General features: G+C 44.5%; 1 protein-coding gene across 1 annotated transcript in view; it reads right to left on the minus strand.

Moving 5' to 3' along the window:
• The window catches only part of BLTP3B (bridge-like lipid transfer protein family member 3B), a 349381-nt gene that overhangs the window by 40801 nt on the left and 284108 nt on the right, over positions 1–24472 (minus strand). The window contains exon 16 of the mRNA XM_086918075.1: positions 9202–9344. Coding sequence (XP_086774201.1) covers positions 9202–9344 — 143 coding nt within the window. The remainder of the gene's footprint in view (positions 1–9201; positions 9345–24472) is intronic.

Below are 24472 nucleotides of genomic sequence, written 5' to 3' on the forward strand. Positions count from 1 at the left end.
CCTCTGCAGCTCTTCTACGCCACCATTGCAAATGATATCCCCTCCTCATAGCCATATTGGGGACGACAGCATGGCAGAATCTGGAGAGTTGTCCAGGGTGCCTGCATCACCCAATTCCTCATACCAGTCCATTTCTTGAGGTTGCAGGATTTCCAAGGGATCCTGCTCCCTCTCCCAATCCTCCTCAACCATTCATAACCCTTCAGAATAGAGCAGGTTGAATGACAAGGAGTTGTACAGCTCCGTCGGTGCAGGACTCGACATCGATGGATGCCCGACCGGCTCTGTGTCGTCAGGAATGACAATTAGGGAGGCATTGCTGGTGGGCTCCTGCAACACCGAGGACCTCGGCGCTTGTTGTGGCACCGGCGAAGGTCGCTGAGGTACAACTTGTGCTGGTACGGGCCCTGGAACAGGGCCGGTAGGAGGCTGTGGTACCGGGCCGGAGCCGAAAGCACAGAATCCATAGGGACTCCTTCATCTGAGCCTGCGGGGTCCAAAGGCGTGCTGGCAGGTTCAGGCCGTTTAAATATGGTGCACATGGCATCATAAAATTCTTTAAGTTGGGTGGGGGCCACTGCCGGCGCCGGAAAGGGAGGGAAACGCGGATCCGACCCAGGTATCCACTTCGCGGAGCTGGGCCTCGAACACTGAGGTAGCTCCATTTCATTGTGTGATGGACAGGGCGAAGTCGAAGCCTTTTACCTGACCACGGCAACTTCGAGGAAGAGGACTTCGACCCTCTGGAGCGGTACTCGGACCTTCCTCTCGACCAAGATCGGGAGTGAGATCGACCACTCCCTCAAAGCCTTCAGCGCCATGGTCCGGCAATTGGAGTTTGTGTTGTGGTCGCTCTCCATGCACTAGAGACATACCGGATGTGGGTCCGTGACAGAACATGGCGCGGTGAAAGGCGGCACACGGCTTGAACCTGGAGGTCTTCTGCTAGACATCCCTAACACACCAAAAGGAGTAAAAAAATGTAGTAAAAAGTCTGTAAAAAATGACAGGGGGTAGCTCTCTTAAACGGATCTGCGCTGGCACAGAAAGAAAAGAACTGATGTCAGCGCGCCAGAGTGACCGTTATATTAACGACATGGAGGTTACAACAATGATGAACACGTCGCTGACGACATCACGTGGACTTGAACAATGCCATCTACCGGCACGCAGGGGTACTGCTATTAAAATTCTTCCAGATCCAGCCTGACGCCTGTAAGTTCACAGGTAAGGAATCTGCGGTTAGATGTCTCTATCAGATGCCAATGAGTGAGCTCAGGAGGGCCTGTACGATGCCAGCTAAGTAAAGTTAGGCAGCTTCACTCCACATTACCTCACACCTATTTTAGTTTTTATTCAGTCTCCTGCCTTTGTTCACATGGAGAAGAGGCAGCAATAAGTAGAGGTGGGTGGAGCTCACAGAATCTGACTCCGCAGAATTCTGCAGAGGTACAGAAAAACTGCGAGACTCCACATAGTTCTGGCAACTGGCAGAAAATATGAAGGTCGTGCTGCTTGTGCTGAAATCTAGTGCCGGGAGCACAAACAGTACTGAAAAATCAGAGGAAATAGCACCATGTGGTTTGCAAACCGTGCAGCCATTAGAATTGATTATGAAGCCGCTCGAGTAGAAAATTTACTTGAGCTGCAGCAAATCAACTAGAAAAGCAGCCCCTCTCACCTCAACCGCCAGCAACCACCCACGTTAGAAAATCGCACTTGGTGATGCCGACATCTCGCTAGCAAGCTCGCATTTCTGGAGCCTTGCGGGGAAAAAATTACCCATGTGGTGGGAGTCCCCCTATTTTGCCCACCCCTAACAATAACAAGAAAGGTCATGTGCATGAAAAGAAGCACTGGTCATGTGCAAGAGGTGTAACGAACAATGGAATTAATATTAAGCTACAGCATTGTATCAGATTATTTGCTTTAATATGTATAGTTCGTTATTTTTAGCATGACTGACATTTAAAGCATAACTCAATTTGCGTTCATTTAAGCCTGTATTGCCCTACCCCTATTGTTTCCTTTTACACTCCATCAACATAAATTCGGTTTGAGGGTTAACAATGTATTACAGCAACAGCATAGTGTCATGCATTGTGTTAATCTAATATGCATATATACATGTAACAAGTTCAATGGAGGAAGCAATGTAAAACAAAATAATTTCTATGCCACTGCAAATACTGGTCTTTGCTGCTAATGTAGCAAAATGTTTATTAAGTACAAAAAAGAGATTAAGACTCCGAGCGACATTGTGCTCAAGAAACATGGCGCTAACAAATGGAAAACAAGGGAAAAATGGAGACCCACTGTTAACTTTTTCTCAAAATGGTAGCAATCAAATGAACGCAGCCCTTCAAAGCCAGCACCTGGCATGCTCAAAATATTTTATCTTTTGGCAGCTTACCTTCTTATTTGAAGACTACACTATACTACATGTTATGATGCCTGAACCATTAGCACTGCCCTACCGCTGTTTTACCACTGGTCATCAGCTGTCCAGGCATTAGTTCCAATTCACACACCTATCTAAACAAAGCTGTGTTGTTGTAAATCTCAATGTGTTTGAGTAGTATTTTCTGAAATGCATTTGATCTAATATGCTTCTTTCTTGATGTAACATAAAGCAGCTTCTAACAACATTTAACATTTTGTCACTAGAACTTGCAACATTCCACACAAATACTAACATGAAAGTAAACAAGCATTGGCTTAGACAATAGGTCTCGCCTTTGGGACCTTAGAAGTATTTAGTTATGCAGCAGGTCCCAAAGGCGAGACCAATTGGCTATGCCAATGCTTGTTGTTTTTGTGTGAGCTAAGTTCTGCAAAGACCTGCTCATGAGGAAATATGGTGATTGGCAGAGGCAGAACACAACTTGCATTCTTTCACCTCTCATGGGTCCTTGGACACTTGGTGAAGCAGATGAACCTGGCAGCTACCAATGCTATGCCTTGGTCAGTTCTCCATAGATCTTGGTGAGGCTGTGGAACACAGGAGAAGCGAATACTTGGTAGCATCACAACTGTGGGGAACAACCTTTTGTTTCCTACTGTTGCGTCACAGCAATGAATAAATATCCAGATTTTTATATGGTTATTCACGCCAGATATAATGTTTTTGTTATTCACTGTTACCCACCTATTACTTTACAGCTGGCCTACTGGAATTACGTGGCTAGGGAGGACCAAATTATGTGGCAGGGATTACTAAATTAAGCAGCAAGAAAAGGCAAATCGTGCGGGTATTGCAGCACATTTTGTGATAGTATTTCCTCAAAATTTTGTCATTTTCACACGTTAGCACTTTTGGCAAGGGTTTAACTAATTAGTACCAATCTGACTGATAAAGATAGCAATAAGCCACAAAAAGTGATTAGTCAACCTTTGTGAAGCACCGTCCACTGTACATCAACATGTTGCGTTTCTTTTTAGTAACTTTTGATTATGCAGCAGATGATGGATTGCGGCAACTCTGACAACATAGCCTAATTATGCAGAAAACTCAAAATACCGAACAATTGCATAATTCCAGTAGCCCTGCTCTACATATCGCTGACCAATCAGAAAATACTTTCTCCATTGGGAATTAATGAACCCAGTATAAAAATATTCACGGTTGACAGTGCTACTTACTAGTTTTAGGTGCTAAGACCTTAACAGAGTATTCAACACAAAGCTAATATTTGGATACAGTTTGTCAATATCACCAAGGGCGTGTGTATGTGGGTCATCCAAAGGCGGTGAGGAAAGAGATGATTAGAAGGTGGAGCACTTGTGAAATTAAAAGGATGATGACACATGAGACCCGTTAGTGTTTGGTCTGGTAGTTTAACTTGTAACTGCTCCACTTAAAGATTTGCTGTTTAAAACCAGTCAAAAACAATATTTAGAGACTGGTTCCTGGAGAAAAACCTGGATTTTGTCGCTCAGAATCCCACCGTTCTCCTTGTTCATCTCAAGCACTTCACTTTTTTCTTGACCTCATGCTCCCAAAATAGCGAAATGGTGAACTTGTTTGTTTTTCATACTTCTTTGGTCTGCATCCGTCACCTTGCAGAGCCTTCATGCACTCCTTTTAGGTTCTGGCTGCAGTCCCATTTCAAAACTCTGCCTGTTAGTAATGTGTGATGTGATTTGTGACAATTTTGCATTTGCTCTGTCTGGACCAGTTAAACCTGCAACTTAGTCAAAAATCACTTTTCCTCCTCCACCCAGTTCTTAAAAGGTATAACGAGACACCCCGCAAATTTGTTACTGATGATCCTTTGCTTAATATTACAATCAAGTGAAAACCTATCTGCTTAGGGTTTCTGTGACCAGTCTGGGATCTTGTGCTTTAAAAACTTTCATTGCTGTTATGATAGAACATACTAGGTATTCATGTGCCAATCGCAAACCATTTGTGTTCAGAAAGATTAACGTACACTGAACTCAGTCTAGAGACTGTGTTGTCCGATTCACAAACTATCTTTGTCAGCAAGTCTCCCTGGCAGGCATAACGTTGTGCTCTCCCATGCTCATTGGGGAACCCTGAAACACAGAATTGGGAGATTCTTACAAAGATCCATTTGCTCAAATTGAGAAATTGCCCTTCTGGTGAACTTCTACCATTTTAATATGTTTGTTAAAGAGGGTGTTGGAAAAGAGGCGTATAAGGAAGGTACGAGAGGTGGGTTGGGTAGCATTGCACATGTTTTGAGGGACTTGGGTAATACTTGTAAATTAGAACTGTTAAAATATTAGGTGTGTTTCACAGGTGAGAAAGGGTAATCCCAATGTTTTTTGGGTATGAATGGGACGAAGCTTCTCCACAAACAATTATTGTATTTGTGGAGGAAAAAGAGAAGTGGTGGCTGCGGAGAGCCAGCATAAATGGATTGACAAGTATGACTAAACCAGTTTTTCTAATGTCGGCTATTGTGCCTTATGGACGGTTTAGATTTCCACGTACACTCCTCGTTATTGGACCTCTGCCGATTGCCTTCTGTATGACCAAGTGAAAATAAAATTGGAATTTTGGGAACGTCACATGTCCAAAAAGATGTCATCTTCATTCTCTTCACTTTGTTTTATTTGTGAACTTGGCCCATTGACTCCATCTGGATAAAAAGATGAAACTTTCAGAGAAGAAACTGTCTCTGACCAATCGAAGCTTTAAAAATGAGACTTCGTTGTGAAACACTTTTGTCCTGAACAGGCACAGAATGTGGTATTGCAGAAGCATGTTTATAAATTGATACTTGTTGGATGGCGTCTTCTCTCCTCCTTCTCACTTTCTTGCTCATCTGAATGAGCATTTAGCCAATCTAAAACAGAGTCCTCCATTGGCTTATTAGAGACCTAGGGTAGAAGCTTCTGTCACTGAAAAGTCTAAAAACAATCCCTGGAAAAGGTGATTCACTCACTCACACTCCCTATTTTGAGTAATTTTTTTATAATCACTGGTCACAAACTACTTTATACCGTTCACAGACTTTTATTAAAAACCTACATGAAAAGAAAATTCATTACACATTTCAATTTATAATACATATAAAATCAGAAACATATCATTTTGTGCACGCGATAAAAAACAACATTAAAAAGTATTCATTAATATATACAGATAAAGCAGAGAAAAAAATATACAGATGCTAAAGTGTCAACCTAGTCATAACAAATGAAACAACATACTAATCTAAGGCACGAGATATTTCCTATGTTCAAAAACAGAAACCCCTTATGCAACCAAAGTACCTATATCTGTTACTGATTATAAGATTCAGATGCCCTGTATATATATTTCATATATATCCTCTATAGCAGTATGCCTGATGTTAGGAATTTCCTGGGCTTGAATTCTAAAAAACAAGAAATGCGTCGACGCGTTTCGGTGTATCGCCCTTGGATGTTGGCACACCTTCTTAAGGACAGTTCGAGATCGTTTGGGGTTGAAGGCATATTATCCTTCCCTGTGTATAGAAAAGGATTAATCAGTACATTTGAATTGTTATATTTTAATATGATGGTCGTTTCCTTACTTATGGGTGAGTACACTTCCTAAGACTAGGATTCTGTTTGTACATAATGTACACATTTCTATCAAACATTGTGAGCATATATGCATTTAACATTACATTGCATTTTATATCATCACTCAGAAGGTGATAGACTTGCCTCTTGTGGTCGTTTTTAGCTCTTATGTTACAACCTCCGTTATAACCTAGTTTATGACCAGTTCTATATTAATGCACTCAGGCACACCATTCACACCGAAATTACTAACCTTAGCGGGAAGGACTCATATTCATAATCTAGAGTCGTTTCCACATAGTACTGGATATTAGACTTGATCTTCTCTTTAAAGAGTAAAATCTGATGGTGAAATACACATAAAATAGTGTTGTCACTACAGGAATTTTAGATATTCCTCTGTATATATATATCATACTCTATTCACATTTCTAACTTTTAGGGATGTAAACTCTTTATTACCGTGAAGGAATTTCGGTGTGAATGGTGTGCCTGAGTGCATTAATATAGAACTGGTCATAAACTAGGTTATAACGGAGGTTGTAACATAAGAGCTAAAAACGACCACAAGAGGCAAGTCTATCACCTTCTGAGTGATGATATAAAATGCAATGTAATGTTAAATGCATATATGCTCACAATGTTTGATAGAAATGTGTACATTATGTACAAACAGAATCCTAGTCTTAGGAAGTGTACTCACCCATAAGTAAGGAAACGACCATCATATTAAAATATAACAATTCAAATGTACTGATTAATCCTTTTCTATACACAGGAAGGATAATATGCCTTCAACCCCAAACGATCTTGAACTGTCCTGAAGAAGGTGTGCCAACATCCAAGGGCGATACACCGAAACGCGTCGACGCATTTCTTGTTTTTTAGAATTCAAGCTCAGGAAATTCCTAACATCAGTCATACTGCTATAGAGGATATATATGAAATATATATACAGGGCATCTGAATCTTATAATCAGTAACAGATATAGGTACTTTGGTTGCATAAGGGGTTTCTGTTTTTGAACATAGGAAATATCTCGTGCCTTAGATTAGTATGTTGTTTCATTTGTTATGACTAGGTTGACACTTTAGCATCTGTATATTTTTTTCTGTGCTTTATCTGTATATATTAATGAATACTTTTTAATGTTGTTTTTTATCGCGTGCACAAAATGATATGTTTCTGATTTTATATGTATTATAAATTGAAATGTGTAATGAATTTTCTTTTCATGTAGGTTTTTAATAAAAAGTCTGTGAACGGTATAAAGTAGTTTGTGACCAGTGATTATAAAAAAATTACTCAAAATAGGGAGTGTGAGTGAGTGAATCACCTTTTCCAGGGATTGTTTTTAGACTTTTCATTGTCTGTAGTACCCTGTTCCCTGGAACATGTGGGGTCTTCTCTCTTTTTGTTGACTAGAAGCTTCTGTCAGCCATCTTCTCTTCTGCTTGTCCTAATAAAACCTACATCATGGGTGGCGGTTTAAGAAGGAGGGGCCCTCCGTCTATACCAGTGATACTCAAAGTACGGCCCGGGGGCCTCCTTCGGCCCTCCTGACCTTCACATGTAGTCCCCGGGTTAACAGCAGCACTGGGCTGCAGTTTGCTTCAGAGAACACTAACTTTCAGAAAGATGTTCACTAGAAGGGGACGCTTTAATTTACAAGCTAACTGAAGTAAAGGAAAATAATCTAATAAAGTATCCTGCTACATTTAACAACTCACAAAGCCCCACTCCCATCCCGTTGGCAGGAATGCGGCCCCTAGTAAAATGTTTGTAGCGGCCCCTAGTAAAATGTTTGTATCTGTGATCTATACCATCCGTGTGATTGACTATTGGTAGCCCTTTGCACCATCTTACTTCATATCCCAAATCTCTGAATGCAAGCTTACACAATCTTAAATACTTGTTTCTCTTCCCACCTGTGTCCTAGACACTAAAGCACTCCAATTTACCTTTGAACAAGGTCAGTGGCTTGACTGTAATGTTTATTCCTAACGTGTTCATGCTCACTGGCCAGATATTTAAAGGCAAGGCATGGTTATCAGGATGGTCAACTAGTGATGCCTTTGTGAGCTCTTGTAAACAAATATCATGCGGTCCAAGTCCGTTTTATGTTGCACTCTGCCTGCCTGCCAAGTGTATCCGTTCTGTAGTTTGTGTCGCAATGTGTAGGAAAATAGATTGTCAGACATGTATTCTAAAAGTAGAGCACAAAGTGAACAACCGTATCAAATAGTGGCTGTCTGGCAGCCAATAACTCATTGAAACATGCCTAAACACTAAATTCTCCTGCAAAAATGTATGTGGAACGCTTTAATCTTGGACTTGGTCAATGGGGGTTTGAGATATTGAACAAAATAAAACAAAGAAATTGCACAGCATCAGCACTTCATATGTAGTGCAATCTTGTCTTCCCTGATTGTTTTGACCACGTTTCTTCAAAAACTGCTTTCTTCAAACGTATTACATCTGCAACAATTGCTTGATTATGTTAGTTAAAAAATGCACAGAGAATTGCGACTGGATTACATGCATTGCCGGACTGTGCTAATTTGCGGTATGAAGACACGGACAATGTCCTCTTGTTTTCTGTGCTGGCAGCTGCCCCCCCTCTTCCTATTATTCCCTCTTTCTGTCTTGCTGCTCACTTACTGAAAACGGTGACTTGAAGAAACAGTTCACAACCTCTCTTTCCTTCTTTCATTTAGTTGCTGCCCTGTGAAATTGATCCAAAAAAGACAAGTGCATGCCTCGCGCTGACGAGGAGAGGAGGAGGCAGCAGGGGGAGGGAAGAGAGGAGTGGGCCTGCACCGGATTCCCTTGCGGGAGCGAGCGGGAACCATATGTCAAAGCTCGCTCACGCAAAGGAATCGCCAAACGTGCACGCGTTGCCATTGAAGGCAATGCAATGCATGCACGTTTTTAGCAGCCAAACTGAATTGATGGCTAAAGGTCTATCTCCTATGCAGCAAATGCGTTCTGCGTAGGCAAGACCTCATAAAAACAATTCCCAAGAGGAGGGACGAAACAGCTAGCAATACGTTTGCAGATTTTCCAAAACTATGCATGGTTTGGTAAGTTGCACTATTTATAAAACCCAAAGTTTTATTTCCCTTGAACACAACACAACATTGTTTTTAATTAATATTTTAATGCAGAATAAGAATTACCATTTCTTGACTGTTTTCTTGTACGCTTTCAGAAGCTGCGCTTATTGTGTCTGGAGATGATCCATTGAAATGTTCATTTCTTATTGCTCCGTTTGAATTGTCTGTCGAGCCTTGACAAGTGTTTGCTGAAGTATTTCCAAGAACTGAAAACATAAAAAATCATAATTAATGTAGTTAAGTCAAACCTTAAATGCAGTATGTGAGGAAAAATTAAACTGTGTGAATCAAATCTAAATGAGTAGGAAAACGACAAGTTATAGGGGATATAGCTACCTCCCCTTCTTCTGCAAAGTATTTTATCATGGAAATTCAAAGTGATTAGAATATTGGCAAATAGTGGCTTCGATAAGAATATTGTGTAATGGCCAAACAGTTTAAACCACTACATGTGAAGTTAACTTGCACAACTAGTACCTTGGAGTCACTATCATCCCTAGTATTATGTCAGATTTGTAAATGACTAAGAGAGTGGAATCCACTTCATTTGCTGGTAAATTTGGAAAAATATAGGAAAAGGCAGAAAATACATGCAATAGAGAATAGCCAAAACAATAAATGTTGAATAGAAAAAACAACCTTCCAATAAATGTAAATTAAGGCAGATAGCAGATATCCCAAAATAAAAATACAAAGGGTTGGGAAATAGATTATAGGAGCTAAAATACCAAGCATTTGCAATGCAATAGGTCTCGCAACATTTTGATCTACTGGCATTGTAAATGACAATGTCTTTTATTTATGGGTTTAAAAAACCTGGAATAATAAAAGGCATTGTCATTAACAATACCAGTAGGACAAAGTTTGGAAAATAGGAGATCTATTGCATTACAGAGAGCGCAGTGTCCCATTTCAGAGACACCGTGCTCTTTTTCAGCTTTTTTCTACTTTAAACTTTAATGCCATTAATGCTCAGCATTAAAGTTTAAAGTAAAAAAAAAAAAGCTGAAACAGAGTGCTATGTCCCTAAAGTGGGTGCCGCCCTAGTCATTAAACAAAAAAAATACAGCATGCTTTGCAACAGCGGATGTGCTGCCACAGGTCCTATTGACCAACAATGAAAGAAGGGTTAGTTGGCCCAAAATAGCCCTGGATGAGGAGGTTCTGTTAAGGATTAGAACCATGTTGAGGGATACAATGACCCAAATCAGCGGGTTCAGTCAGGAGTCGGCCCTTCTGGATAATATTACATCTCTACATAGTGACCTTTTTTTAAATCTCAAAACCTTCTTTATTAAATCTATTGCCCCTAGTAGGCATAAGCTGAAACCCTTAACTTGGTATGATAGCGCCTGCAGGGAATCACAAAGGGCGCTACATGCAGCCTTAAGATCAAGAGATCAGACCCTAATTCGTTGCTGCAGGGCCACTTATAAAGTTGTGCAGGCCACTGCCAAGAAGAATTGGGACGAGATCCGTTGGAAGGAATTGTTGGAGGCTTGCCAGAGTAATAACATGACCAAATTCTGGCGGCAGCTTAAATGGGGCAATCGCCCACAGGACAGATCCCCCACAAATAGTGTAGAGCCAAGGGAATGGGTTGAGTATTACGGGAACCAATTCAAAGAGAATGTTTCAAGTCCCGCTAATTTGACGCATTTTACTACCAACGAAGCTTTGGTTTTTACGCCTACTGAAGTTAGGGCAGTACTAAGGGTTATCCCGGGGGGTAAAGCACCAGGTCCTGACTGCATACCAGCTGACATGTTTAAGCAGGAACAGGACCTTTGGGTCCCATATATTGTTCTCCTGGCCAATGCATTGGCAAGGGGTGCGAAAGTCCCTGAATCATGGCTTGGGGCGGAGATCCTCCCCATTCATAAGAAGGGTGACCGTTCAGTAACGGCAAATTACCGACCCATAAGCCTCATTGATGCTCTACAAAAGATTGTGGCCCGCCTTCTTTTAGGTAGGATCCAGACCTGGATTTCTGACCATGATGTTTTAAGTCCTCTCCAGGCGGGTTTTCGGCAACATATGGGGACCTTAGAGCAAGTTTTTAGATTTATGTTAATATATTGGAAGGTGGTCCTTCTTGGGGGAGGCCTGTTGTTCGCGGCATTCGTGGACCTCAGGTCAGCCTTCGACCTTGTACCCAGGATCAAGCTCTGGGAAGTTTTGCTGGATCTAGGCATGCCCAAAGAGCTGGTGGTGCTGCTGATCAATTTGCACACAAATACCTATGCCAAAGTAAGATGGGGTGGTCCAGGGGAAGTCACTGATAGTTTTAAAGTAGCTAAGGGGGTTAGACAAGGGTGCGTGTTGGCCCCCACCCTTTTTTCTTTGTTTATTAATGGGGTGACCAAGTATTTTTCTAACTACCCAACGGATGCGCCCACCCTTGCTGGAAGGAAAATTCCCCTCCTCATGTTCGCGGACGACACGCTTATTATTTCTAAAACGAGGCAGGGATTGCAGTCCGCCCTGGCCCGTTTTGAGTGTTTCTGCAGCGAGCACGAGTTAGAGGTGAATGTCAGTAAGACCAAATTCATGGTTCTGCGAGGCCCCAAGGCTGTGAAGGCCAAGGTGTCAATGAGCGGCGCCATTTTGGATCAAACGGAGGTTTTTACATACCTGGGTGTCACATTAAGTGAGAATTTGAGCTGGAAACCTCAAATGGATCTTATGACCCTGAAACACGCGCAACTTGGGGGAGCCTTATTGAAGGAGTATGCAAAATCTCTCACCAAACCCATGGCACCGTTGGTTAAAATTTATGGTTCCAAGGTAATTCCTGCAACTATCTACGGTGCCGAACTGTGGGGGTATAGTGATTTATCCTCTTTGAGGGTGGCTCAGAATAGGTTCCTGAGAATGGCAACTGGTCTCCCACAATCGACACCCTGCTTACCCCTGCAGCTTGACCTAGGTGTCAAATGCATAGAGGACGAGGTACGGTATAGACCACTGGCGTTTTGGCGGCGCCTGTGGACTACACCTGAATTATCCTTGTTCACTGAGGCCATTGACGATGTGAGGGGTCTTGAAGGGTCTCACAGGGTACCCTGGTTCAGTCACCTCAGGAGGCTCTTGAAAAATCTAAATTTGGAGGCATTATGGGTTGATCCAGCACGCGCGACCTTTCCCTCAAAGAAGGCCCTCAAAGATATTTACTGGCATTGGATTACTGAGAGGAGATCCGCTATGGTTGATGGTCCTACCATGACACTGGAATTTCTGGTTGTAAAAGATGTCCCTAAATATGAAGCTTATTGGGACTTAATCACCAAGCCAAAGGATCGCAAACTGTACCACCAACTACGAGTAGGCTCGTTACCTGTGCGGGGGCTTACGCACTCTTGGACTACTGGTGGTAGTGATAAGTGCCCCTTCTGTGTAACAGCAGTGGAAAATATTGAACATCTTTTTTTCTGCTGCCCTATGTATTTGTTACCCAGGAAAGTTTGGCTTTTACCAGTCTGTCGGTTACTAGGCACCAGCTCTGCTCTTGCAGCGTTTAGGATTCTTAAAACTGATACTTCCCCCTCCATCGTTATTGGTGTAGCAAAATTTGTGAGTTGGGCGTGGTCAATCCGAACCCGTAACCTTGGCAAATGACGTTTTTTATTATATAGTTTTTATGACTATTTGTTTAAAGTAGCACTGTTATTATGTAGCAAGGGGTCTTCTCGTTCATCAATGTTTAAAAATTTAATACTTTTCTTAACTTGTTTTTAAATGTAATGTATTTATTATCTTATATGCAAAATGAATTGTCTTTAAATATATATGTATTTGTCTTTTATGATGTGAATCGAATAAAGACCTCTTGACTGACTGGCAAAGTATTTTATCATGGAAATTCAAAGTGATTAGAATATTGGCAAATAGTGGCTTCGATAAGAATATTGTGTAATGGCCAAACAGTTTAAACCACTACATGTGAAGTTAACTTGCACAACTAGTACCTTGGAGTCACTATCATCCCTAGTATTATGTCAGATTTGTAAATGACTAAGAGAGTGGAATCCACTTCATTTGCTGGTAAATTTGGAAAAATATAGGAAAAGGCAGAAAATACATGCAATAGAGAATAGCCAAAACAATAAATGTTGAATAGAAAAAACAACCTTCCAATAAATGTAAATTAAGGCAGATAGCAGATATCCCAAAATAAAAATACAAAGGGTTGGGAAATAGATTATAGGAGCTAAAATACCAAGCATTTGCAATGCAATAGGTCTCGCAACATTTTGATCTACTGGCATTGTAAATGACAATGTCTTTTATTTATGGGTTTAAAAAACCTGGAATAATAAAAGGCATTGTCATTAACAATACCAGTAGGACAAAGTTTGGAAAATAGGAGATCTATTGCATTACAGAGAGCGCAGTGTCCCATTTCAGAGACACCGTGCTCTTTTTCAGCTTTTTTCTACTTTAAACTTTAATGCCATTAATGCTCAGCATTAAAGTTTAAAGTAAAAAAAAAAAGCTGAAACAGAGTGCTATGTCCCTAAAGTGGGTGCCGCCCTAGTCATTAAACAAAAAAAATACAGCATGCTTTGCAACAGCGGATGTGCTGCCCAGGCTCACTTAAAAGAAAAGAAAAAGCAGAAACAGAACGCGGTGTCCCTGAAGCGGCACCACGCTCCGCTTTAAAGTTTTTAAAAAAAGGTGATAGAAAGCGTGGTGGCCCTGAAGCAGGTGCTGCGCTCAGCTTGAAAGTTTTAAAAACAACAATCAGCAATCATTGTCCCATGAGTGCTGTGTAAGGATTGGGGTGGGGGAAGCCACTTTTAAAGTGAATGCTGCATAGTGCTCCATACAAGAAGCAGCTGCCATTGTCCCGCGACTGCTGTGTGGGCGCACCGCAAATACAAGAACCAGCCGTCATTGTCCCCATTATTCATTAAACAAAATAGTGCTCACCAACTTGAAAAGCGGAAAGTGTAACACAACAAGTAAAAGGTCCAGTTGTTATAGGAGGTTACAAATGCAGACAAGGTGGTCCCAAGGAGGGACTAACAAGCCTATTTACAAATGCAAAGCAACGAATTAGGAAGGACAGTAACAGGAGGCAAATAAAAAGGTGGGCGAGGAAATGAGCGGAGGTTGTATGCCATATACCTCAGAACAGCATGCTTCACAGCAGTGAATGCCCTACCCAGGCTCGACCTAAAAAGCCTGGAGACAGACATTAACAGCAATCCCTTATGAGTAACCAAAATTGCCTAATGTATATGTATGAAAGAAGACATAGGGTTTAAAGAGCCCCACGTTCATCTAATTGTAACCAATGCCTACATATAATCCAAAAGAAAGCAACATCGTTTTGTAAAAAATGACCTATCAGGAGCCAAAATGAGATCAGCATTTCTTAATAGATTTAGCAATAAAATGGCATCCATATCTTCATGCCCCACTATCAATGTATGAAGCTAAGCTTCACCAAATTTGTTCATAGGTCACACCTGAGGATGGCCAAAAGGGTGGGGGCAGACCACACAAAAATGAAAAAAGGTTAGAGAATTGGAATGCACTGACGGCATGAAGGATTCGCAGTAAGGACAATAAGGCAAGAAAGTGGTAAGGAGAAGGGGTGATCTAAAGAGAACTAAAGTAGGCACGGGAGGTCTAGGGATATTCTCTAATGCAGCACCAACACATGAAGTCAACAACGTGTTCTGATGACAACGAGCAGCAGGGACAGTAAAAGACAGTAAAAGAGCTGTGGGATAAGCAATTAAGGAAAATCTCGTCAATTCTAATTCTACACAGAAGATGAAAACCTCAGTGCTAGGGATTGAAAATCAGCCTGGTCGAAATCTCCATTATCGCAATCCTCTGGAATCGAATAAGTCAAAGCGAATTACAGCTAAAGGAAGGCGCTATGCTATAGAAGTATTCTCTATGGAGTTCAGCACTCGCTAACTGTCTATATGTGAACCCAATTGCTGATAGAGTAACAATGGAGAAAAACAGTTTGTCCCAATTTTTAGAACAAATATGTAATCTCATTTCATAAAACGAGCATGGGTTACACTCATTTAAGTGAACAACACTTGCTGCAAAAAATTGTTTTTTTCATAACAGCAATTTCATTTAATTCCTTTCAGAAAGTATATTTGTCTTTTGTCACAGAATAAACCACTAAAATGTTTAAAAATAAAAAACTTAGAACAGAATGTCAACAAGTGTAAACAGCAAAACACACAAGATGATGGACGGAATGTTGCACAATGGCAAAACATTCGCCCCCAGTCACAGATCTGGGTTTAATCCATTGTTATTTTGCTCACCAAGCCACCCCAGTTCAGACATGGCCTTATGCAAATCAGCATTGACCCTGTGCCTCATGGGAACAGTCCAGCCTCAACTGCCAAGTCATGTCTTCCCTGGACCGGAATCAAACATCCTAGGACCGGTTTCTGGCTATCAGCCGTCTTCAGCCAAGTGTAAACAAGCATTGCCAAAGCGAATAGGTCTCGCCTATGTGAGAGCTTTTTGGCTTTGGCAATGTCTTTTAGTCATGTTTTACAGCAGTATGGCTGATGTTCAGCATTGTTAAAAGTTAGTAGCGTGGAGTAGCATAAAGGAGAGTGGCATAGAGAAGAGTGGGATCTAGTGGGGTAGAGTAGAGAGTAGTGCCGTAGAACTGAGTGGTGTAGAGAGGACTGGCATAGAGTGGCTATGGGTAGATTTTTTTGTTGTTGTGAGTTTTATGTAGTGCAAACTCGCCCTAAAGGTATCAGAGTGCTTTACATGAGCATCAGTTGCGTTAAAGACGGATATATTAATTTTGTTAGGCACCAGGAAATTAAGGGATTTGCACAGAATCACAGGATGTTGAGCGTCCCTGCCGCGACTAGAACCTGGTTTTCCAGCTTTGAGGTTGACCGCCCTCACCATTAGATCACATCCTCTCCCCTGATTAGTGTGGAATAGAGTAGAATGGCGTGGCGCAGAGTGGACTCGAGTGGTGGAAATTGTCAGAGTGGCGTGGCATGGAGTAGAGTGGCGTGGCATGGCATAGAGTAGAGTGGGGTAGACTGGCGTGGAGTGGCATACACTGGAGTGGCATAGAGTGAAGTAGCATAAAGTGAAGTGGAGTTCGGTATATTGGAGTAGGGCAGAGTAGAGTGGAGTTGCAAAGAGCGAAGTAGAGTGAGGTGGAGTAGACCAGAGTGATGCTAAGCGGAGTGGCCTAGAGTTGAGTGGTGTGGGTTGGTGTGGAGGGGCATAGAGTGGAGGGGCATAGAGTGGAGGGGCGTAAAGTGGAGTGCCATAGAGTGGAGAGCCATAGAGTGGAGTGCCATAGAGTTGAGTGGCATAGAGTGGAGTGGCATAGAGTGGAGTGGCCTAGGGTACAGTGGAGTGGTGAAGAGTGGCTTAGAGTAGAATAGCATACAGTAGAGTGGCAGAGTAGAGTTGAGTGGAGTAGAGCAGAATGGAGTGCCATAGAGTGGCATTGTGTGAAGTGGCATAGAGTAGACAAGAGTGGCATTCAATGGAATGGAGTGGCATAGAGCAGAGTAGCACTGGATGGCATAGTGTTGAGTGGGGTCCAGTGGCGTAGAGTTGAGTGGTATATAAAGGAGTGAAGTATAGTGGCATAGTGTAGAGAAGAGTGGAGTGGCTTACAGTAGAGTTGTGTGGAATGGAGTAGAGTGGCGTGGCGTAGTGTGGCGTGGCTTAGTCTAGAGTGACATAGAGGGGAGTTGTATAGAGTGGCATAAAGTAGTAGAAAGTGCTGTGGAGTGGAGCAGAGTGGAATGACAGAGTGGAGTAGCATAAAGTTAAGTAGAGTCAAGTGGAGTGGTGTAGAGTGGCATGGAGTGGTGTAGAGTGGCTTGGAGTGGCATGCCTAGAGATCAGGGGTGTAGAGTGGGGTAGAGAATCTTCCTGCCTGTTTTAAGAAAACTATCTGTTAGAAATGTAAAGACATAAAGGCAGAAATATGCATGAATTAGGGCACAGATTGGCTTATACAGGTGGAAGACAGGTTGGCTCGTTTCTCTGTCCCTCATATCTTTTGTCAACCTAAACCCTAAAACCCGGGCAATGGACCAAACACGGGTTACCGCGGCTCGCTCAATACCACAACACCAATATTTCTAGTGGTGCAGGAGCAGTGATGAGTACGGCCACTGATAGCTGGCGGCCGCAGAACGTGATTTACAGGCGGCCGGCGGAGACGGCCCGACGAGGTTCGGGTGCAGCCTGCGGTCCTGTTCCCCACTTGTCCAAACAACCTGCAACATGTAGCAGTGAATCAACCAGCCAGCCAGTCAATCAGGCAGCCAACCTACCTGCTTGCAGGAACCATATTGCCTTGGGAAAAAGAAAATAAAAAGAAAAGCAAGCAAAGGGGCCCAAAGAAAAAGAAAACCAAAGGAGAGTAAGGGAAAGCCCAGCAGGAGACCCACAGTGACCTCAGAGGTCTCCCTGGTCAGAGGCCAGCTATATTTCTGTAACTTCGGCGTAACTTCCTGTATTCTCGACCATGCTGCCTGGCGTCAACAGAACAGCTAAGGAGCTGCGGGAGGCTGAGAAGCCGGAACTTTGGGACTCCTTTTGCCTCACTTATTCACTTGACCATACATCCCTTTTGTGTACGACACTTTGTGGCTTAATTGGCCGAGCATGGATTGTGTACTGCGATGAGCTGAAAGACAGACCACAGCAGCGGGGTGCGGAGCCTCTGGCATACAGCGTCTAGCCCTTCACTGGTCCGAAGTCTGAAGCCTGAAGCTTAAGCCAAACACGGGCCGTGGCGTGAGGAGGAATAAGGCTGGGAAACGTGACTACGTCCTCCGCTCATAAGAGACCCATCAAGCCAATCCCGCTAAGCACACTGGGAGTGCCGCTGTTGAGAGTGCAGGGGCCGTACTCGGCTCCCGCAAAGAGCAAGCCCCGTGTAGCCTGTGGAGGTGGCCTGGCCAGGACCGGGTGCAGCCTGCAGACTGCAAGGTGTGCTCCACTCGCTGGCGGCCTACTCACAGAGCATCTCTCACTCAAGCATTCTGCACAGCGCCCTCCAAAAGGGGCCTGGATCTAAGGACATAGAAGGTAAACCAAGGGAAATAATTATTTAATTATTAACTTATTTAGATTACATAATGCGGATCTGGGCTGGATCTCCCGGTCTACCAGCAGTAGCAACCGTCCGCCGGTCATTAGGTATTTCCGTGCCTTTTCCCCCCGCCCCTGTGTAAGGGAGAACCAGGACAGTGTGAGGGGTGAAAGGAGCAAGGGCAGGCGAGTGAAAAGAAAGTGAATTGCAAGGCCAGCCTCTGCCCTTTACCCCCTGACATTTGGAAGCAGCTAGGTCTTCCTGTGGCATATTTACATTTCTACTTTTCTTGCAGTGTGTGCCAGGTGGGCAGTTGGGGCACGGGGGAATGAGCAAGAGGAGGGGGACTGTCACTTGTGGGCTGCGGTAATAATGAGGTCCTGAGCTGACCTGTGTTTCAATCTCTGTTGGTCCACAATAGGAGCTTGTTGGTGTGATATTTGTCTTCCTATTGCCTCCTCGGAGTAATAAGCCTCATATCATGAGATCGGGTCACACAAGGGGACTAATGCAACTTTCGTTTCATGACCAACTACAACAAGCATTTGCAATGCAATAGGTTTCGCATTTACGCAGAGTTTGAGCTACTGACATTGCAAAAACAATGCCTTTTATTTGTGTTTTCGTTTTTAAAACCTAAATAAAAGGCATTGTCATTTACAATGTCAATAACTCAAACTCGCGTAAATGCGAGATCTGTTGCATTGCAAATGCTTGTTATTTGGAGAATATAGGCCTTCGTTGTCAGACAGGGTGAAGAGTAGGACTTGTTATGGATAACTAACGTAGTAAGATATTTCCTTTAAAAAAGTTTGCATTGTCTGCGACCAAGAAGGGGAAGCCTAGCATAGTGCTCTCAGTAATTTGGTCTTTATTTATTTTTTCAAGTAGGGCGATTTTAATGGAACCTAGTGTGTGACTGTAGTGCTCCTCACTGAGTAATGTATCTAGGATGGATAACAGGGCTCTTTGTTTCTGGCATTTGAGGGTAGTTATGGGTGGGCCCGGGAGAATAGGGTTTTTGAGGTGTAGGTACCTACAACCTGTAATTGGATCCGATGTGAAACTCGCCCTATTTTAGCTGTCCTCGGGTACATCCTCAGCTGTGGGCGGGCTTCACTTAAGGAACTTTTGATTTCAGTCAGTACAGTAGTGGCTTGTTGCCCGGGGCGGGGCTTTTTACTTAACAGACTGACGTTACTTGACTGGGTCATTTTACCCATTGGTGGGTTTCCTGCAAGTGATATTATTTGCCTTAATGTTTTCCTCGTGACGCACGGTTATATTTCACGAGAGCCACTTACTCGTATCGTAGAGTTGCACAGCGTGTCTGAGTGTACTCTCCTAGTATGGCGTCATACGAGTAGGCGTTTTTAACGTGCATGAGGCGGGGCTCTGTTGATTAGGTGTGTTCTGCACGTCTGGGGGCGGAGGCCTGGTCCCGCTGCTCACTGTGCGAATGGAGTCAGCGGCCAGCTGCTGGCAGGATGTTTCCACGGGGCTGCCGAGCTCTCCGTCTCCGCGGGTCCTTTCACGGCCCCCCACAGCGGTGCTGGTGTTACCGGACACGGGCCCACCCTCCCTGCGCTGTCTGCAGGAGGCCTGTGGCGGGCTGGGGGGTGCAGTGTGCACCCTGCGGCGGGGGAACTTGGAACTGGGGGCTCACCCAGGGGGTCTCGAAGACTTCTACAATGCGGGTAAGAGGGCGAATAGTGGCGGGTAGATGTTTTTGCAACAAGGGACGAGTGAACAATGACGGGGGCTGGTCTTCTGCATCGAGGGTGCTTGACCGGTACCTTTAAGGGTGTGTGTGTGTGCGTGCGTGTGTGTATGCGCAGCGGCGGGGGGGGGGGTTCTTTATGTGTGTGTGTGCGTGCGTGTATGCGCGGCGGCGACGGGGCGGGGGGTTGGGGGGGTTCTCTATGTGTGTGTGTGTGAGTGTGTGTATGCGCGGCGGCGGGGGGGGTCTGTATGTGTGTGTGTGCGTGCGTGTGTGTCTGTGTGTGTGCTTCCAAGGAGCCATGGGAGACAGGAAGCGCGCGCGACCTGATCCCAGTTCGCATGGTTGCACGTGCACATCACTTGTCTCCTGTCTCCCTTGACTCCTTGAAAGCAGAAACGATTGCAATAGAGTTTCGCAGCGACGATCGCTTCGCGATCGGTTCACAGTGCAAAACCTAAAAAGGGCGTAAAGCAGCAAGGAAAATTCGAACCTGTTCCCAAAAGGATACATTGCAGGTTAATGATATGGATCTTGAGGAACTGTCAGCCATCATCAAGCTTGGAGTGTGCTTTAACTGTTGTGGGTCAAATTCACAATCAAACCTCCACCGGTGGGGGCGGTGGGACCCACTTCTCTCACCCCAGTATAATGGAATATTTTAAACAGTCGGACAAATTCCATTGTGAAGCCAAATTGAAGCTGATGCGCCTTTGTCGATGCCTGCACTTAAAAACATGTGCCTATCAATAGCTCAGATCATTTGTGATGACGCCCTATCCCATGGTGACGAAATGAGAGAAAGTTTGCTACTTTTACCTCGAAGCACCTTCAGCAACAAATACCCCATATGAAGGGGGGGGACTCTCATGTAGTAGTAGCTAAAGCTCAAGTCCATTATGTAACCGAAGCCAGTCAGGTACATATGTTGTCAAGTCAAACTACGTTCATGCCCTGAATGAACTGTGCATTCCACTTGGAAGATAATTCTTGGGATATACCCGAGTGTAATAAGCCCTCAAATGACTCTGATGTTTCTTATCTGCATTCCTGAATTTGAAGCTAACCAAAACTCTTTTAAATCTCGGTCGCCTAAGACTGGGACCAAGAGTGTCTGCGAGAGTCTAGATACATTTAGAACACAGTCACCGCATAATAATAAGACCGTCCTAAATCCATTTAGTCCTGGGTTATGTGATGGGGAACAGGTCCTGGACGTTCATACATTTTGAACAGGGTCTAGACTAGAGACTATAGTCCAATTAGATAATTCACTGTACTCTGCAGACCTCTCGTTCCTACATAAATATTATGTTTCTACTATATCTGATGAGCGTTCTGCTAAAGTACAGATAATAAAGGAGTGTGGCAAAATTTGTTAAATACAATGAGCGCAATAACAACAGAATTACATTTTCATTGGAATAAACTTGATATACTGGTGGAACTACTAAATACTTTAGCAGTTTATTTGGCGGGCATGGACAAAAAAATCCCAAATCTGACAAATTTGGTGGTTAAGGCTCAGATTGTGGTCAACAATCAATTAATCAGATGCACGAGTTCACATATTTTAGATAAAGTATCCGACCTCCAGACAATAGTAGGGTCACTTGTTGCTGAAGTAAAAAAACTGCTGGGAAATGTGGTGTCGCGCTCTAGCCTACGGCCGTCAACGCGATGACGCGTGACGCACGTAGCTAGAGTGTGAGACGCGCGCATGCGCAGGGGCAAGACAGTGAAGGCGCGAACGGAGTTTATCGGCAGTATCGACCGGAGCAGTCGCATTTAGACGCTCGGCCCTCTATGTTAGTTGCATCTTAATTTTCTTGGTGAATAAATAACTAGCAACATCAGAGAGCCTCTGTGTATTGTGTGGGGACCAATTACATCATTACAGTGGCGACGAGGACTGGGAGCACCCCACTGTCTCCACACTTCCTCTCTGGAGATCGGCGTCCTGAGCTCCTGATGGCAGATCCAGGTCGATGATGATCCAGCACATGTGTCAGTGCTCTTCTGAACCATAGAGCGGGCAGCAGCATCTAACCTATACGGAGTGCAGGCGTGTGCACCCACTTTCAAGCAGCTCGGCAGAGGAACCAGGCGTAGACCACCAAAGCAAGGTCAGTGTGGTCCCGGAGTGCAGAGGGTCCCTAAGCCAGTACCCTGGCAGCGAAAGGAGACACCCAGAGGACAGAGGAGGGCGAGCATTCCCTCAAACCGCCACAAGGTGCCACGAATAGCACACCAGGCAGCCCCAGAGCCCCGGGAGATTCCACTGGAGGGTCAGGATCCCTTAGTGCACCAGGCAGTCCAAGACACCAACCAGGGGCACCCAGGATAGAACCCAGAATGGCCAACCAGGCATCTGCTCTGACGGCTCCCGTCCCTTTCCTCCCCAGGCCGGGTGAACCCCAAATGAAGTGGGAAGACTGGAGGGAGTACTTCAGAAACTACGTAGAGGCCTTGGAGGATGAGAACGGAGAGCCATACCCCAGTGCTCGGAAAAAAAGGCTGCTACTGCACAACCTGGGCCCAGAGGGAGTACGTGTGTTTGCAAATATCGTGCCTAAAGAACGGGCTGCAACAGAAGATGACGTCTTCAAGAATGATTTGGAAGATCTAGACAACCACTAATGCCCGGCAGTGTGCGTATCCATTGACCGATACAATTTCCAGCAAAGGAAACAGGAAGCGGCAGAATCGATAGATGACTATGTGGCGGCGTTACGACGACTAGCCATCACTTGCAACTATGGGCAACTCCCAGATGAGCATATCAAGGACCAGATTGTCATGCACACAACCAACAAATCTGTCCAGGACAAACTTTGGGCGCAAAGTGAAGCCTCGCTCAAAGATGTCATAGCCATGGTGAAGAAGGCAGAGTTGTCCAGGCGCTGCGCAGATGCGGCTAAAAGAGAAAGCGCGCATAAGCTGATGGTCAACAAAATCGACGAAGCCACAGCGGCATACAAACCAAAAGGATCCGCAGGAGAACAGAGGCAAGAATCGAGATGGTCAGGGAAGCAGACAGGACCAGGACGGCAATCAACCGACAGCAAGTTCGCATGTTACAGGTGCGGAAGCACGGCCCACTCAGCTCAGGACAAACGGTGCCCGGCTTTTCGCGCCAGGTGCGCGTTCTGTGGCCTGGTCGGCCATTTTGAGAAAGTGTGCCGCAAGAAGGGGAAGAAGGCCATGGTAAAGTGCATGGAGCCTGCGCAGTCAGAAGCTGTAACGGAGGAAGATCTAGAGGATGAGGACTGGGTTCTGTGTGTGGAAGGTCCAGTGCTGGACGTAACAGGCAAACGCTCAGACAAGCCGCGCACGGACATGTTCATTGGAGGGGTTAAAGTGCACATTGCGATCGACTCAGGATCCCCGTGGACAAAAGTACAGCGATCAGTGTGGGAAGAGGACTTTGTGACCAAGCTAGGACCGAAGCTACACCCACCGGATATCCGTCCCATCTCGTACACCAGCAATGCCATCCCCATAGTGGGCTACCGCCCCCTGAAGTTTGAATTCAGAGGTAGAACAGCCACCTGCAAGCTATATGTGTCAGAGAAAGGACCCTCAGTGCTGGGTTGGAGAGCTGCTGGAGACTTAGGAATCAAGTTAGACCCTGGTGGCAAAGAGCAGATCCTGCTAACGGAAGAAGGCCAGTCACCCCAACGAGAAGAACTAAAACAGGCCTATCCCAATGTCTTCGGAGGCACAGTGGGAAAATTGGACAAGTTTGTACACAAGATAATACTCAAGGAAGGTGCCCGCCCGGTTTCGCACAAAGTCAGGAACATTCCCATTTCCATAAAAGAGGCTGTACAAACGGAACTCCAGAGATTGGAGCGACAAGGAATCATCGAGCCGATAGACAGTTCTGAATGGTTAGCTCCATTAGTCGTAGCCAAGAAACCCAATGGAAATGTCCGTCTATGTGTGGACTGACGCGAACTCAACAAGTGCCTGATAGTGGAAAAGTTTCCTCTCCCAAGGATTGAGGAAATGTTGGCGAGGACGAAGGGAGTTTCATGGTTTTCCACCATTGACCTTACATCGGCGTATCATCAAATCGACCTGCACCCGATGAGCAGAAAGTACACCTCATTCATCACTCCATTCGGGTGCTATCAGTTTCGCCGCATGCCCTTCGGCCTGGCCTCGGCGGCCGCAGTTTTCCAGAAACTTATGCATCGTCTGTTCAAAGACCTACCGGGAGTCCAATATTTCCAGGACGACATCCTAATAATGGGAACAAGCCAGGAAGACCATGACAGCAAACTTACCAAAGTACTCACAGTACTGCAAGACAAGGGCCTCACAGCAGAATGGAGCAAATGCAAGATAGGCATGCCATCCGTTACATACCTAGGACACGAGATTGGGAGTCAAGGCATATCACCCAAACGACAGAATGTAAGAGCCATCAATGATGCAAGAGCCCCAATCAACAAAGAAGAAGTTCGGTCATTCCTCGGAATGGCCGAATACTACAGTAAATTCGTAAGACACTTTGCCACCAAGACGCATAA

The sequence above is a fragment of the Lissotriton vulgaris genome, chromosome 1_1 (assembly GCF_964263255.1).
Source record: "Lissotriton vulgaris chromosome 1_1, aLisVul1.2, whole genome shotgun sequence".
NCBI lineage: Eukaryota > Metazoa > Chordata > Amphibia > Caudata > Salamandridae > Lissotriton > Lissotriton vulgaris.